At 30.3% G+C, this 18,547-nt stretch overlaps 1 protein-coding gene across 2 annotated transcripts in view; it reads left to right on the forward strand.

The window, feature by feature from the left end:
• LOC118183086 (cationic amino acid transporter 3-like) overlaps nt 1-9,757 on the forward strand; it is a 165,934-nt gene extending 156,177 nt beyond the window's left edge. For both annotated transcript variants that reach the window (XM_085814717.1, XM_035352509.2), the window contains exons 14-15: nt 708-816; nt 3,966-9,757. In XM_085814717.1, the coding sequence (XP_085670843.1) occupies nt 708-816; nt 3,966-4,216 (360 nt within the window). In that variant the 3' untranslated portion in view covers nt 4,217-9,757. The remainder of the gene's footprint in view (nt 1-707; nt 817-3,965) is intronic.
• Nucleotides 9,758-18,547: the final 8,790 nt, after the last annotated feature.

An 18,547-nucleotide genomic window follows, 5' to 3' on the forward strand; every position in this document is an offset into this window, starting at 1 on the left:
AAGAGAAAATAACAATAAAATAGTTAGTAAGAATGTAAAAAATTCAATCTTAGATAAAAATTGCAGCAAAAATAAGAAAAATAACCAAACAAGACATATACAGAAACGCCTAAACTGATTAAACCATTGCTTCGCATGGTTATCATGCCGGACAAATAATTGCTGAATTTGGTGACAGTTGCATCTGGTACATCTGTACCAAAAATTAAACACTATTGGTTTAAAATATAATAATTTTTTATTTTTCAGGTTAATTTAATAATTTATGTCAAGAATAGAGTTAGCTATGATATGTATTTATTGTTGAATGTGTTTGGTTGAAATGAGCAGTTTAGAAGCAATATATCTAATTAGTAATACAGATTTGAGGAATGCAGTAAATGTATGCAGTTTTTTAGGCTGCGTATAGCAGATTGGTGGACTACAAAATTTAAATGGAGGCTCAATGTTGCTGGATTTCTAAATGTCCCATGGCTTTTGACCTTTCTTAAGTTAAAACGTATCATCTCATACCTTTTCAATGCAGTTACAAAAAAAAAAAAAAAAAAAAAAAAAAGAAAAGGAAAGAAAATATTATTTCATCTATTGCTAACTGTTCTAGATGCTAGCCTTTCTTAGTGTTCACAAAAATCCCATCTTTTTCCACTGAAAGATTTTCACATTTATTATGTACATATAATAGTTTCATATTCTCTTTTATTTTGCAGGTACCTTTAGTTCCTGTAATTCCAATGTTGAGTGTAGCTATTAATGCCTATCTTATGTGCAAATTGTCAGTTCTTACTTGGAAAAGGTTTGGCGTGTGGATGATACTTGGTAAGTTTTTGTTTTATAAATGCTTTAATTTCCAATTTTTAGTACTACTTTTTAACAATTAATAACTTTTATGCTTTTTTTAAATGCTACCATTGACTGAAAACAATAATCAAAATTTAATGTAGATAATATAAGTTTATTTAGGATATCATTTAACATGTCTGATTATTAAAATGTTAATAATGGCTTGACTATTTTGGATGTCCCATTTTTAAAGACCGTAGTCATAATTTCATTTTACAGGATTTTTTTCAATAAGTTTATTGCTATTTATTTTTTAATGGATTAATTTTTGAAAATATTCTGTGTTATGACATACATATCAGGGCTGTTTCCAAGAAGAATAGTATTTAAAGCCTTTACGGGTAAAATAATTTTTATGTTCTGCATATATGAAAATGTGCATTTTTGTGTTAGAAAAAGGAACCTCTCTGATGAAGTTATACATTAAAGTGGGAAAAGGTGTTTTCTAAAATCTCTTTGTATTTTTGAGAATTTGCCATTTTTTTAAAAGTTTCCGTGCTTGTAATACATACACAGATATTCATCTCCAAATCATTAACCCTCTCGATGCCTATCCTGCTATTTCCACAGGCAACGTAGAAGTATGCATTTTTTTCCGTTTATTTAACTGTGCAACCCGCTCTTTTCCCGTTCATAATTTCATTTCGTCTTTTCCGTGATGTTTAATTATTTATTCAGATGTGGATTAACAGATGGCATTAGTTGTTCTTGCTGTGGCGAGTTCAAAATAGAGCCAATTATTTCATCATCAGTCATCTGATATGTCAGTGTTGGCTCACCTGAACACATCATCCATTCAACATCTTCTTGCAAAGCCTCCTCATTTATTCTTTCTTTCAAATATAAAAGCAGTTCTCTTGCTTTAACCCCTGCTGCACTGACTCTAAAACCAGAAAATTCACTATCATCACTCTCAGTTTCAATAAACAGGGAAGATGGCCGTACATTATGCCAGACATTTACTAATGTTGTTTGAGAAATATAATTCCATGATTCAACTAACAAATAAATGGAGTCTTTGATGGTGATTTTTTTTTAATCACAAAGTGAAATAGAATGGTTACTTGAAAGAATTTTTTTCAGATACTCCAATTTATAGGGCCATTTAATACTGTGTATTATGCCCTGGTCCATTGTTGAATCAATGAAGCAAGAAAAAAGGGCCATGACATTATCACATGTTAAAATGGTTGCATCTGGATGTGCAGAACAGCTGTCTAACAATAGTAAAATCTTGCAATTTGATGGTAACCCCACACTGTTACAATGCCTTCTAGGCTCTTTAATGAAATGTTTCATGAACCATTCGGTCATAAGTTGTTTTATGAACCAGAAATTTTTATTAATCCTATCAATTACAAGTAAGGATTTTACTCCTTTCAGAGCTCTGGGATTGGTGCTCTTACCCACTACCACTGGTTTACATTTGTAAGTTCCAGCTGCATTGCTGCATACTAAAATAGTAACTCTTTCTTTAGCTTCTTTAACCCCTGACGGTGTACTTCCTTCGCTTGTCACAATTGTCTTTCTTATTAAACATCGACAAAAGCATCCAGTCTCATAAACCTGTTCTGGGTTAAGATTTTTTTCTGCCACTAATACAGGAAATTCAGCAATAAATTCCTCTGCAGCATCTTTATCTGCTAAAAGATTTTCCCCACATGTTTTCAGATAATATATACCGTGTCTCTACTTAAATCTATTCAGCCAACTGTTGTTGAAATCACACATTTTAAATCAGCATGAATCTGAAGCAGCCTTGAAATTGGTACCCCATCACTGTGCTGCTGCCGGAGCCACTCATATAAGATAGCATTGAGGTTTGCCGATTTTGTCTCATGCAGATATTTCCGGTTTCAGATTCTGGTGTTAGAATCACTGTTGCTGTAAAATTTCATCAGCTTTTCTTTATTTTTCCCTATATCATACATGGTCTCTGTAGCAATTTGATACAATTCTTGCCATAAACTGAGGAGTAGTACCTGCCTCCATCTTTTGCAGAATTTCCACTTTTTGCATTATTGTCAATGGAACGTTTTTACCTTTTTCAATGTTGCAAGCAGTAAGATCGTGAATACATTTCTTATCTGTCATTGTATTAAAAAGTGCTGAAATTTAAAACATTTTAAATTTATCCACAAAATATCTGTATAAAAAAATGACAAAATTAAACAATTATTTACAATTAAACAATCTTTTGAAATAACAAAGCTCAGAAAATACAACATTGTGAATCATGAAAGAAAAGTTGAGTGAATCATTTGCTTTTTTACCTCAGTGCAGATTGGAGGGAAAAAACTTTTACCATGATGTCAGTAATTTGGTATTTCCATTATAACTCATCATTATTCGGTAATTATGACTGCATTATTCGGTAAGTATTTTTTCTTTGGTATTTTGTTCTCCATGTTGCAGTTTCTGGAACCCATAAATTGAATAATATTTTGAGAGAGAATGCGGATTTTTGGTATTTGACTGTATCAGCTTTTCATATTATTAAGAAATTTAAATAAATGAACAATGCCTTAATGTTACTTGTCCTAGAAATTGTAAATGATCTACTTAATTGAGCTCCAGTAGTCTGAAGTCCAAATAACTGGGTTTCTGCTATATTGCTGTTCATTTTTATTTAAAGAAATGTCCAAAATAGAGAGTAAAAATTTAATTATTCTCTTTGAAATGAATTTTTACTGTTTTAGCTTTTAGTTTATGTTTCAGATAAATTGTAATGAGGTACAGTTTTTGTATACAGTTTTTGTATAAAATAATTTCTAAGTTGTTAAATAAGTTTAATTATTTAACACAGTAACATTTGTGCATAATTATTACAAAATTTATAGGACTATTTATTGAATTAATTTAAAGTAATTTTGATTAAATTATGACTTCTAACTTATTTCTAATTTATTTCATTAATAATATAGTACATTTGAATATTGAAATACTATTAATAATATATTACATTTGAATATTCAAAGATAGATGAATTTTGCTGTTGGTTATCTTGAAATAATCTTTTATTTTAATATTAAAAAACTAGTTGTGTGTTTTTATTTATTTATTTTTTTTTTTGTAGGTATAGCCTTTACAAAATATTTTTTTCATTTGAATTAATATCTTTCTAGGTTTTTGTGTTTATTTCTTCTATGGTATATGGAATAGTTCTGAACGCAAACAGAGTAAAGGTGCTGCTTCAGTGTATACTGTGGATGGTGGGGAAACACAGTTGGTAGACCGAAGTGATGTTTTAAGTACTAGTACTTTACAACCTGGAAAAAGCAGTGTTGAAAGCAACATGTCTGAACTCATGTCAAGTTGTAATTCTGCAGAGGCTAGCCTCATATCTAACCATCCTACCAATGGAACAGTAAAATAATGATTTATTCACATTATCCAATTGACCAAGAGTGATTCTTATGGAAAAATGTACTGAAGTAAAAATGATTTTAAAGACAATTTAAAGACAATAAGAAATATAAGGGGCTGTTCTCAGGGTGTGAACGGTGCATAGAAAATATTGTTAATGCTGGGAAAAAAAAGCTTATTCCTTGCTGTGTGCACACTTCATAAATTACTCCAAATTGTGTACAGTCTCGTATATCTTGTAAAAGCTCTGCTACACATATTGCATAACAAAGTGTTATTGAATATTTTGAAAAAAATATTAACCAAGTGGTCTCCATCAGCAGGAGGAAAAATACTTTCCTTTCTTTTCATCTTTGGACAGCATAGATTCTGAATCAGAGGGAATCTGTTCAAACAGAGCCAAAGCCTTGGGTATAACAAGCCCTTTGCATGGCATTTTCAAATTAAGCAAAAAAATTATCTATATAATATGATTTATCTGCAGCATATAATTACTTTAACATAATTTAATTACTTTACTAAAGCACAAGTTTTTTTCGGAAAAACTGGTATAAAATTATTAAGTTTTTTTTGACAGAAAGTGAATATACATGTATAGTGTAAATAAATTTTTGATTTGTACTAGTTATTATTTTAGTTATACTAATTTGATACCAGTTTCTTGCTACAGATAAAATTTTGTCGTCATTATCTTCATATTCACTTCCATCACTCAGAAGATCGTAACTTTCATCACGGAAACTTTCTGATAAATTGGTGTATTCAAAATCGTCAGAGTCGCTCATTATCAGATAACTTTTTGTACACAAGTTACGAGGACACTTAGTAAAAATTAGTTTATGGTGAACTGTTTACTTTTATGATAATTAACGCAATAAAAATTGTTATATATATTATCTTTTTCATGCCAAACAACTGCTTTATAACAAAATTATAGCTAATCATAAAAATGTACCATGTGGTTTACACACACACACACACACACACACACAAAAAAAAAAAAAAAAAAAAAAAAAAAAAAATTGCTGCACAGTGGTGCCCTCTAGACAGGTGCAAAATTAGACAAGAACACACACACACCCAGTGCACATGTTTTGCAATAAACATCCTATACAAATATGTTATTAGATTTTGGAGAGCTGTAATGAAACTGCTGGAAACTGAACATAAGCAGAAATTCAGAAATGTTTTTCACATACGTATAAAAAATTAGGCAAGGATGCTTTCACCTTAAATCTACGTTATTGCAGTAAATAATCCATGCAAGTATGTTTTCAGTTTTAGAGAGCTTAGCTGAAAAGCATTCCTACAGCTGTCATAAATCAAATGTAAGCCATGCTGAAACCTGGTGCCATTCATGCCTTGAGAACAAAAAATAAAAAAAAATTTCATAGATTTTCTTTTGTATTCATATTATCTAGATCTAAATAAGGGATTCTGATGAGTTATTTTTCACATTAAAGACTGTTTTTGTTTTTATAAAGCCATATTTTGGATGCTTTAGAAACAGCCTTCAGTAAATGGTGTAAGAAACGGTGGACACAAGGCTTTAATTTTTAGGGTGCTGCCATCTGTATTCAGTATTTAGAAGCAAATGAGGAATTCTAAATGCCAAATATCTCAAAAAGAGTATATTTAATTATTAATTAATATTTAAGAATAGTTTTTTTTTTTTTTTAAAAAGAAGAAAATTTGCATTTTTGTGATGAGAACAGCACAGGGTAGAGGGTTAAAGAAAAAGATGATTGTTGCTATTTCATTTGAACTAGATCACCGTTTTCAAATTACTATGGCCCTGAGGGCCATAGAGTAGATGTTCTCTGGAGCATTTGGTGTTCTAAATTTACTGTTTATCTCTATTAACTCTTGAATTAAACCTTCTTGTTCTACAGTTACTTTGATTTAGAAAGATTTTAGAAAACATAAAAATGTTTGCTCTGTTGCTCAAATGTATTTTGTGAAATTACTACAAATATAAGTATTCCAGAATTTTAATTACACATTTTATTTAGTAAATTTTATACCTTCTTTGTAAATGTAGGTGTATTTTGAAAAACTGTATTCTTATATTTATGTTTCATTAAATACAGAACTTTAATTTAAAACTTTTAAGTAAAAGCTGCTTTTTTCTTCGTATCCTAATATGAGGGATTTGAGATTTTTAAAATTTGGATTTGAGAAAATTTAGGATTCATCTCACCATTAACTTATAATAATTATAAATAATTATGTTTTTCTCTGTTCAAAATTTAATCTGGGATCAGCAGTATTGTTTTGTAGTGTTGTCGGTTGGATTGTGATTTATTTTAATATTTAATGCAGTAAAGCAATATGCCTCTGTTTATAAGTTTTAAAATTGTATAGGTTTCAGTACATGACTCGTTTTTAAAATCACTCTTTTTCAGTGTGTATTGTTGAGCTTTTCGTATGTGAAGCATTTCAGCATCACACAAAACAGATGTGTGTCAACAAAATGTAAACACCAATGTACTAGAAACTTTTCTTAAGGTACATGTAATATGAATTCCTATTTTGTGATCAAGTTTATTATTATATAATAAACTTGATTTATATTTGGAATATTTATATTTGAGACTATTTATATTTGGAATTAATTTTGATTTATACAAGACCACCAAATGTACATATTAAATTACAGAAGACTTAAGTAAATCAGGCAATCTCAATACATTGCCTGATTAACTCTAAGAAATGATATATTGCAATGAATTTTCATATGCATTGCCTGATTGACTCTAAGAAATGATATATTGTAATGAATTTTTGTTGCTAACACTATTACTAGAAAGTTAATTTTCATTTTAATTAAATTTAATGGTAAATTTATTATATATGTATGGTAAAATTTATAATAATGTTTTTATAAATTTTACATATTAAGTATTACTTATCTAAGATTAAAAAAGAACTTGTTCATTAAGTATTTACATAGTTTATGCTTCAATTTATCATATTATGTATTTATTTTATTATTAATTGTTTTAAGCAGTCTTCCAAGTATTCACTAGTCATTTTCAAGTAATTATGGTATTAATAACAAATAAAATATCTCTGTTGTATGAAATTAGCTCAACTAACATTGTATAATATGTAAAATGTTTATATATATATGTGTGTTTTGTGGTAAACCTTCTGCTTCATTTTCATAATCATAAACAGTTTGCAATCTTGTTGATTTCTATCTGAAAGACTGTTACTCTTACATTATTCCCAACTGTATTGTAGTTGTTAAATTAAAATTTACAATCATATTGCAATAATTTAAGTTTAAAGTACTAGGAGTTAAGAGACATATTAATAAAATTGCTCAGCAAATCTTAGTTGCATTTAAATTTCTTACATTTAGAAATGTTTAGCAATAAAAGAAAGCATTAAAAATAGTAAAGGGTTTTCCTTCCATACACATTAATTTTTGTTTTTTGTGATAAGTCATAAATTTGTAATTAAAAATAATAGAAATAAATGTTAATTTAGGCATCAAGTGTTTTTCAACTATACAGTAAAATTTAATTTTACTTTGTACTTTCTATTGTTTAGAAAATCTCTGCATAAAATTTGGTTGCAAATTTAACATGAATCCATTCACACATTTTATTTTGAGACAGATTACTCTAAAATTTCAGTACTTGCAGAATGTTTAGTGTACTTAATCAACTTAAAAAATCTTTTGTCTTATTCATACTTTTTTTTTTAAAGTATATCAGCTACATATATTTTGAGCCTAAAGCAAGGGTACTACTTTTAAGTTATTAATATTTTGGTTTTGGGTTTTACATTATTTTTAGTTTAAAAAAGACAAGTAAATAAGTAAGTAATTTAAGAAACGCAAGTATAAAAGTAAATAAGACTTATACATGAATTAAATGTTTTATATTAAAAAAATATAGAAAATTGCATATTTGACACAAGATGTAGTGTGTAATTTTTCAAATACTCAAAAGGCATTATAGATCCTTTCCGTATTTTTTTAAACTAAATTTTTTGACAGTGACATCAGTATTTAAAAAAATATATAAATACCCTGTTATTTATGTAAAACTTCATATGTAGCATACTTAGAATAAACAAAAGTAAATTAGCGAATGGGAAAAGATCTATCAATATTATTTAATTTTTTTTAAATTTCATATCATGATATATTAAATAATTTAATTAGACATAGACTTCAATTAGGATAATGCAAAACTTTTGTAAATGTTTTGCATATTTTACCAAAAAATTACCACAACAACATGTGGTACATTTTTGGTATGATATTATCAAATTGTTAAAGAAATAGATTGATTTCATAATTGTTTGCCATTTATATGTTAGTTGGATCATAAAAAGTAACAATTTGGTCTTTCAGGTTCAATAACTTATTAACCAATTAAAATAATATGTATATTAATAAATTATTTAATACAAGAACCTTTTCAGTTTTTTTGGTATAAATATGGTAAATGATGGCATTTCAGTTTTCTAAGTTAATGTTCAGTATTCTAAGTTAATGTTTCAACATATAATGATTAATTTCTCATTAAGTGTATGAAATTGTGGATAATGAAGCAGAATTCATATATTGAAAGAAACAATCTGATTTAATATTATATGTAATTGTATCTTTATGATTCTATTTTAATTTATATAGGTGAGTGTAAATTTCATCTTTTATAACTTTTTTATTATTTTATGATCTGGACATCAAGATAAAGTCACAGGAATTAAATTTTATTTCTAAATTTAATTCTCTGTTTTGTACATTTAGCCTTTTGATAAAATCTGAATGCATGTTTAAAATTAATTAAACTGATAATTTAGAATGAAAAGATATTTTTATGTTATTCATATTAATGTAAGTAAGAAGAGAAAGGAAGCTTATTCTAGTATTCAACAGAAATGTCAAATTGAAAAACTATTGAATGCTATTCATATTTACATAATTTGTGTATCCTTGCTGTGGTGCTGAATGCTGAATATCAAATATTGGAAATGGCCATTTATTCAGCTCTGAGAATTATTAAATTAATGTTACGGTTTTTAATAAAGATGTATTTTAACAATTTTTTAGTTTAAATTTGGTTTATCATTGTTTATGTTGAATATCAAGTAATAAAAATTGTTTAACTTTTTTTTATCAGCAAGTATTAAAATAAAGTACTCAATTTCCAGTTGTTAAACTGGAAACATCCAGCCTGTTGATATTTTTGTAATTACTCATGCAAGAGTAATTTTACATTTGACTGCAAATTAATGTTTGGATTTAATTTTGTTGTAAAAAATATTCACTTGCTTTCCAAACATTTTTTATTTATGTAAATTTGGAACTATACAATTCATATTATCATGTTGTTTTTTGCATGTTGTGACTATATTTTTATTATTTGTATATAATCTTTTTACAAAGTTGTCTTATAACATGTTTTTATTGCTTAAAATGATCCAAAGGAATTGTACACTTTGTTATGTTTGAAAATATGTAGACTACTTTATTATGCACATTGTGTTTTGTTTGATTTTTGTTTAAAATAAACCTTGTGTTAGTATTTTATATGCATAGCTTTTTTAAACACTTCAAAGATAAACCTCCTTGAAGCATTATTGATTTCACTTTCCTTAAAATCACATTTTTATTAAACTTAATAGGCTTAATGAAAATGTGAGGTTTCCATTAGTAAATGATAGATAAGCTACTTCTTTTATGCTTAGCATTAAAAACAATTGTATTGCTAATTTTTTAGCAATTTTTGTGACAAATTTATTTCCCCCCCAGGCTATTATAAATACTGTTAGCAGACTGCAGTATATTTTTAATTTGCAAGTTGACCTTATCTCAGAAGAATTTGACATATATTATATTAATTTATTTGCTGTTTAATAAGCAGTGATTAAATTTTGTAGTGTGTTCTAGTCTTTTTTTCACTGGAGACTATGAAGGAAATTTTATACAACCATATTTTATTTATGAAAGAAATTTTATACAACCATGTGTTATTTATGAATATGCAAACTATCTTAAAGTTGTGTATAAATCATATCAGAAAATACCCCCCCTCCAGGGTAAGGCTGTAAACATTTACAGGCGTTCCCCACTGCTAAGGCAGAAAGGGTTGGTTTCTTTATTACGAAAGCACTTAATAGGTGGGCCACCGTTGCTTCCTGTGAAGGGGTGGACAAATTACATCCATGCCTTCTCCAAAATTCGAACTCTGGCCCTTGATATGGCAGTCAGAGTCACTAACCACTTCCATTTGTGCAGCGAAAATACATTAAAAAGGACAATTGGGGGGGGGTCGGAGAAGGAATAAACATTTTCTTAGACATATCTGTAAAAATTTATTTAATAGATTCCTTTAAAATATTTTTGTGCTTTAACAAATTCTGTTAAATTATGAGAAAAGTATTTAGAATACCTTTTCAAAATAGCTCCTACAACAAGAAGATGAAAAATAATAATTACATTGCTTTTGTTTAATTGATTAACTTTTTGATATATAAAATGTAATTAAATTAGACAGTTCTGCTAAAAAGTAAAACTGGCAGAAAAGAAAATGCAATAAATATATAATTGTTTATTGATTATTATTTAAAATGCATTCTTGCATGTCAACAAGTTTGGTTATAGTTCACAGTAATAAAATAAATGCAACACAACAATTAATTTCAATTATTTGATTTCCAGTTGCATAAATGTGATTGTCTAATACTTCCAATGAATTTTTGCAAAAGAGTGAGTACTCTGACAAAACATTGGTTTACCCATAAAAGATAAATGTATGGAAATACCGTCATAAATGAATACATGCTTATAAATCAAGATTTTGCATATATTTATATATTTATTTGTTAACATTTTTATTCCAGGAATCAATCATCTGTGGTTTCAGGAAACAGCAGTTTGAAATGTTGGAAAATTACAAAACACCTGCTATTAAATATTTGTCTTATAATTGCTTAACTGCATAGATGCAACTAATAATTACTTTTTTATTATTATTTTGTGAATTTAAATGAGCATATTCATGTATGTGTTTTCTCACATGTATGAATATATCCATAATTATATACATAAAGAAATTTAGAGCAAGTTTTTCACAAAGACCAAAAATTGAAATTTATAAGCAATAAATTAAAAAAAATTCTATAAATATACAAAAGAATTTGACAAATGTTAAAACTAATTCATTAATTTTTTCTACATTTTAATTACTTCATAAATTTTTTTCTACATTTAAAGGGTAAATTTTCATTTTTATTTAAGATTCTTTTTAGATCAAAAACTCTTTTTAAATTGGAAGGTATTTTTTATGTTTTCACTGTGTATTGTTGCCATTTTCCTTCGCTTTTCGAAGGGGCCAGAATTTTCAGGTGAACTATTATAATTAAAAAATATATTGGAATGTTTCATTTGCTAATTCTGGATACAGAAAAGCAATAATTCTTTAATGGAAGAGAGATTTTAATTGGTTTCAATGTTTCTTCTTGATGATGTGTCATTGAAATTGATTGAAATCTTCTTCCATTTTCTTCTTTCTTCATTAATTTTTTGAATTTTAGTTTTTTAACATTTGTTAACTTCTTCTTTTGTACATTTATAGGATTCTTTGAAATTTATGGCTTATGAAATTCAATTTTTGGTCTCTGTAAAAAATTGGTTCTTAATTTCTTTCTTTATACATTTACTGATCAATTTTCAGCGGCATAATGCTCAAAAATTCTTGTAAGGATTATAAATTTTCGTTAGAAAAAATATTTGTATTTCTATGATTATATACATATATAATATAGGGTGTCCAGGAAGTCCTGGAACAATTTTACCTTATTATTGCAAGGTATCTGTAAGAGGTTAGTGCTATAAATTTTTGTGTTGTAGTTAAACATAATCTAAGGTTTTCCCCAGCAATTATTTTTGGTTTAATATGCACATAATGCAAGATTTTGAGATCCCCAAAATCTTCATGTCAGAAGGGAATTGAAAGGAGACAGCCTAAAAGTGAATGATTGGTGCATGACAAAATTTTGGTACCATTTTTATTCAATGAAGAAACAATAACAACAGGAGTTCATCCAAATACATGAATGAATTATATTTGCCACATTTGGAGGGCAAGAGGTTGTTTTGTTATATGATGAAGTTATGAAACTTGCCACAAAAACTTTATACCTTGCTTATAAAAGTGTAACCAGTACCAAAGGTATAAGTTGTTCCGTTACCCCCCCCAAAAAAAAGCATACTAAAATAAAATAACTTTCTTTCCTATCTCTTAAACTATGTATATGAAATGAATTTTTAATAAATTAGGATAATATTGCAAATAAATCAGAAATACACTTCTTAAAGGAGAAATTGGAAAAGTACACCCAACAGGTTGCTAATAAAACCTAAACAAATCCTTGAAATATGAAGAAACATCATTTTTTAAAGGCTTTAATGTTATACACATGCATTTAGATTTCGAACTATTTCTTAATAATTTTCTATACGTAGTAAATTATGGATATCATCTTTATTACTTTAAAACAAGAATTTAACAATACCGAAGCGTTTCATTATAAAGTTAACATATTTTTACTGGAAAATACATTCACGGAACACCTTAGAAACACGTATGTTTCACTGCCGTAAAGCAATGTATTGACAGAACAAATAGGGACGCCGCTTGTTAGGTAGGGTTTCATTCCCCGATAGAGGAGGAAACTGCCAACCCTCCCTTCTTCTATTCTAACCTCCTTAAATAAAGCAGATTTTCATCTCCAGCTTGCGAGATTGTTGCCACTAGGAAAAATGAGGGCGAAAATTATCGTTTTTCCGAGTTTTTAGTTAATATCTTTGATTTTGGATACTTTTTTTTTTTTTTTTTTTTTTTTGAAAAAAGTGGACGTCGACCTTTTTCAGGACCCAGAAAAGAATTGTAGGAAGTTTGGTGACAATAGCTATAGTAGTGACTGAGTTATTTGCGAACAAAAACTCAGACTTTCTTCTTTATATATATAGATATGTGCTTATTAATGAGAAATTTTCCCTTTTCATACTCAAACATAGGAGCCCAGGAACCTTTACTCATTGCTTGCGGCTACCTAAATGCCAGGACTTCTTTTTCATCTCAGATGACCAAATGCTTCTACCGAGCCAAGGTAACTCATTTTCTTTCTGTCCTTCAGTCTTAGGAGCTTCACTCACGAACACTGTATTTTTTCGTCAGGCTCTAAACAGAATCTCAGATTATTGGTAAGAGCCTACCTGTACAGCAGAAACACCAGTTGAACAACCTTTGCAGTATCCGAGTAATCAAAACTGATTCGCTGAGGGCAATAATATGCAGATTTTATGGCGTATTGCTCTATCTTATTGCTGTAATCGAAAATTCCTTCATGGTTATGGAAGGTAGTGCACCTTCGTCAAAGAAATTACAGATATACTAGATGAAATTCTTGGAATCCAACTGAACATTCTTAGAACATGATGAAAAAACGATTTTTTAGCCATCAATTACTTCTACTGAATTCGTTTGGTTTATTTTAGATAACTCAGATTATGTCACGGCTGTCTACTAGAAAATTGCGCTTGATGAGCACTTTTTGATAAATTGGCTCGTATTCACATTCCACATGGAGAAAAAACTGAAAATGCTTTAGCCAGCCCATTCACTAACGTTCGAACACACTCTACCGCTGGTGAGACTTTTTGAACTAAAATGTCTAAAAATTCCTGAATAATCAAACTTTACCTGTATACAGGTGGATTTTGCTGTAGCAGAGTTCATATCCAACGTACTATCTATTATCAATGTTTTTAATTAGTTCGCTCTAATGTTTTTCTACAACACAAATTTTAGTGCACGCGAATTTCATATTAAAGGCGGAGCTAAATTTGTTTTATTCTCTTCTTTAACTACGCATGAGTGCAAAATAATAATCTGTGTCTAAAGATAACGAGCTGAGAATAGGGCAAATAAGCACATTTCTACCACTGAAGAACTGAAATCCCTAGTTGACTGAAAACATAAGGTGCCAAAGAGAAGTTTCTTCTGGTGAGAAAAACGAGAACACTAACGGTCCATGTCAAATGCAACTATAAGAATTTTCTGCAGGAAAAACGATTAGACTAATTCCCGACTTACTGAAGTGGAAATTTAATTTAGATGTGGTTAATAGATCTAGGTCATACATAACCAAGAGCAGCGTCCTAGTGAACTAACTGTTTGATGTATTCGATGACAGTGGCATGCATTTTTTCAAGTCTATCCATGAGAAGAGGAAAACTGCTTTAAACAACTTTAAAAGCCAATTTAAATATATTCTTGAAACCTGCAACTCACATAAAACTGAATTAAAAAAAAAAACTGTGAAGTATAGATGCATGCATACATAGATATGTATACACCTCCCAGTTTTTTTATATATAAACTGCGAGTGTACCAGATACGTAAATGGTGTAGGCAAATAACGTTGTAATGAGTTAATTCCCAGCATTTCTAACATTGTATTCTCTGGAATTTATTTGTAATGTTTTCCGATTCTGGATCAATTTCGGGAGGTATCCGTGAAGTAACTTATGAAAAACAGTGTGCCATATAATGAATACCGTCGCAGAAGAATTACGCGAGACACCACCATATTTGTTTTTCTTCAGGCTTTTCACATTATGGTTTTATGTTTGTCATAACGGCGACACTTTCTGCAGAATGCTCCTCTCATTTTGCATGACAATGCTCGCCCGCATGCAGCGCAAGCTGTGACTGATTTGTTCAAGCGATGGGGCTGGGAAGTGCTTTACCATCCACCATACTCCCCAGATCTAAGCCCTTGTGACTATGACTTTATTCCTAAGATGAAGGAACCACTTCGTGGCACTCGCTTCCAAACTGTTCCTGAGATTCTTGCGGCAGTAGACCGGTCCATTCAAACTATCAACAAAACAGGCGCTGCTACAGGTATTCTGCGACTTCCACATCGTTGGAAACGGGTTGTACACAATGCTGGCGACTATATTGAAGGACTGTAAAACATGGTGACATGAATCACTTTTGTATTCCTTGTAAATAAAGAGTTGCCACTATTAAAGTTCCAACTCTCGTACAATGTTATCTTTCGTGACGACTACCTCTAACAATTAACATTATTTTCTGAGGACATAAGCAAACATTAATACAGATCATGACCTTCCTAAATGCGACCTTTACTGTTTTTCTTTAATAAAATGTATATGTAAAAGTTAACTTTCTCTTCCATAGCGTAATTAGTAAACTTTTATGTATAACAGCATACCTAATCGTTTAATTGAACAGTAGAGAAAAATAATATTCTACCTACATATCGCGAGGAATATTGGTCATGCCAGCTCATACAGTTCTTTAATCCCATACTATAATTTGGGCCGCTAGATGGATTGCATTGGATTATTTAATTATGGCAAAGCACACGAGGGTGTCTGTCTAAAGGGAGGGATGCCTTCGTGGAGGGCTTTCTAAGGAAAACTGGCTCGTATACACGCTATACATGAAGAAAACACCCATGCAGCCAGTCCGTTCGCGGGATTCGAACCTCGGACCGAACTACCAGTGTTCAGCGTCTTTACCGCTCGGCCGCTGGTGGGCGCTGCTAGATGGACAAAGTTATGAACGTATTAAATGTTGAAAGGTTTTTCTCACTTTAAATTTTGAATAAATAAATATTGAAAAATTCTTCGCCGCTTTATTATTATATTTTTCTGTCTTTTCGAGATCATGTGTTTCCTTATGAGAGCTAATATAGTTGTCGTATTATTTTGAAGAATATTTTTCATCTATGACGCCGAAATTACTACGTATCTTACAAAGAATTTATATGTATTATGTACATATATAAATATAGTTCAACAATAGCGAGGGAAGATCCTTGTTGACTTTTCCTGAACTAACAGTATTTTAAATCGAATTTTAGCGAGGGAGGTAACTTCAGAACAGGCGACATACCTATGCTTTCCGTCATTTCGCAAACCACAAGCAGTACATCATTCGATTTTATTTTCCGGAGACATCTGCTTCATATTTTATATCCTATCACGCAATTTATTCCACTAGATAGAGTTTCGAATTTCAATTTCAAATTTCCTTACGGAATGGGCGTTTATTTTTTTTACAGCCTGTGTGGAATGATAGGTTCGAAATATAATGTAGCCATATTTCTAGTTCGGGAGCTGAGTCGAAAATAGATAAGTTAGTTCTCGATAGCGTAAAATCTCACTCTTGATGCATTTTTTTATTTATAAATTGTATATTATATTTCTTAGCTGCTGAGGATAAAGAAAGATACGAAGATGGCTATGACTCTTTCATTTCAACCGGACTTTATTTATTTTATTATTATTCTTTTGACGCTTTTATGATACAGAACTTTCTGTTACTTTATTTTCTTCCTATAAAGAAAACTAAAAAATGTCATTGAAATGTTCCAGATGAGGTAGAAAATTCTACTCATTTCAATTCGCGATTCAGCTTTCTAAAAGAGATGTATAAAATGCGACAACTTAATTCTTGAGACGGCCGTGTAAAAGCGTTCGTGATGTATTTGTATCAAAGTAACTTGAGTATCCGTGTTTTAATATGTTTGAGCTTATATTTACGTAAATTTCATTCTGCATTTGGACACGGTCAACTTTATGTTGCCTGTTGAAGAGTTCGTGAAAGAACGGACGTAAAATTAAAAATAATGGATGGTCCTCTGCAAGGCGAGCTTAAAAATGATGCAAAGATCTACACAAGAAATGTTGTGTACAAAGAGATCTTTGACATGTGAATTAACATTTTGTTATTTAAATCACCTTTATTTATTGAGCTAGCGGTGGCTTTTAAGAAATGCACTGCAGTGGTTTCCTCCATTGCTCTATACTTTAAGCAATTAAGCAAGTAGAAGAGGGAAACCCCGTGGGACAGTAAGCAAAGAGGCGTCCTCGCCGCCTGCCCTAGGTAATTCAGTTTGGGGTAACAGACACCTTTGCACAAATCATTTTAGTTACAATTTGTAATATCTAGAACAGCGGTCATTTCGTATGACCGCCGGGCTTTCTAGTATTAAATACGCGAAACCTCTTTTTCTTGCGCAAAAGTTTTAATGTCTAGACCTAGTAGGGTTCTAAGTCTTATAGCGATCTAAAATCATTGTATACTTCCACATTATATTATTTTTTTTCCTTTTACAAAAGCAAGGAAATTGAATGCTGAGTGCTCCTTGAAATGAAAATATGCCTGCGACTTCAGACTGATTTAGACTTTGAGGTAATGATTGAGTTAGACTTTGAGGCTTCAGACTTTGGTGTTAGCAACCATAACATCTCTCTGACTTCATCCAGAAACGGGTAAGGAAGAGGTGTTCAATTCTTGCAAGACAGGAGAAGGATATGGTTGGAGCGATGATCTGGAAATTGCTGGAAATAAGTTGTGAAGTTTTGACTTAACTGCCATGTAGTGTAGACATTGCGCGAATACAATCGAGTTTATCTCTGAGCAGCGTCCTCTTTGTACAGGCGATCTTTGAGCTGGAAGAATGGCTAGTGAACTTTTTGGATTTTAAGCCAGACCATTTCTGCAGGATCCGATATTTGTTTCAACGAAACGTTATCAAAAAGAGTCAGTAATACTGATGATATCTGCTTTTTACAATGGCCAATTTTTGGTTTGTAAGTTGTGAGGTTTATCTATTTATTTTTAACTAATAGTTAATTTTTTACTGTTACTCTCTTTTCACCCATGCTTTTCATGCCAGAATGTAAATGAGATAGCGAGCATTTATTCAGATTAAGGTAGAAAGAAGTGCTATTTAAGCAAGAGTTTCGAAGTTAGTTTTAGAGCGTGTCTGCCAATATTCCAAGCCACGTTGTGACGTGATTATTATCAATTTGATTCTGCGGCACTGAGTGCTTCTAGCCATTCGGCTTTGTCTCGTCGGTTTTCTGCAAATCAGAGCCTTTCCTGCGCGTTGAATTATTCTGTGAGTCGTTAGGCTAATCTACCACATTTGAAAAGCACATCTCGCTTAACAGATGTTACGTATTTCTGTTAAGCGAGATGTGCTTTTCTTGTGTAAACTCAAGCTGGGTAATTGTTAATTTTTTGTGTTCGAATAAAAGGGGTCTTGTGTACCGTTCTTCTGAATTTTTTTTTTTTTTTTTGTTTTACAAAGCTACAAGATAATTTTTCAATGGTCTTTTTTTATAGTGTATTCTTCCTAAGAGAACTACACTTTATAATATAATTAATATCCTGCAGTCGCATTAGGAATCAAGTTTAAATTAATTAAGGAGTGATACCCTACAAACGTATATTTTTAACTTCATTAAAGTCCATTAAATATGTTTGTTTCT

This window comes from Stegodyphus dumicola, chromosome 4 (assembly GCF_044657685.1).
Source record: "Stegodyphus dumicola isolate Sdum_Otavi_A_Nest chromosome 4, ASM4465768v1".
NCBI classification, from domain to species: Eukaryota; Metazoa; Arthropoda; class Arachnida; order Araneae; family Eresidae; genus Stegodyphus; species Stegodyphus dumicola.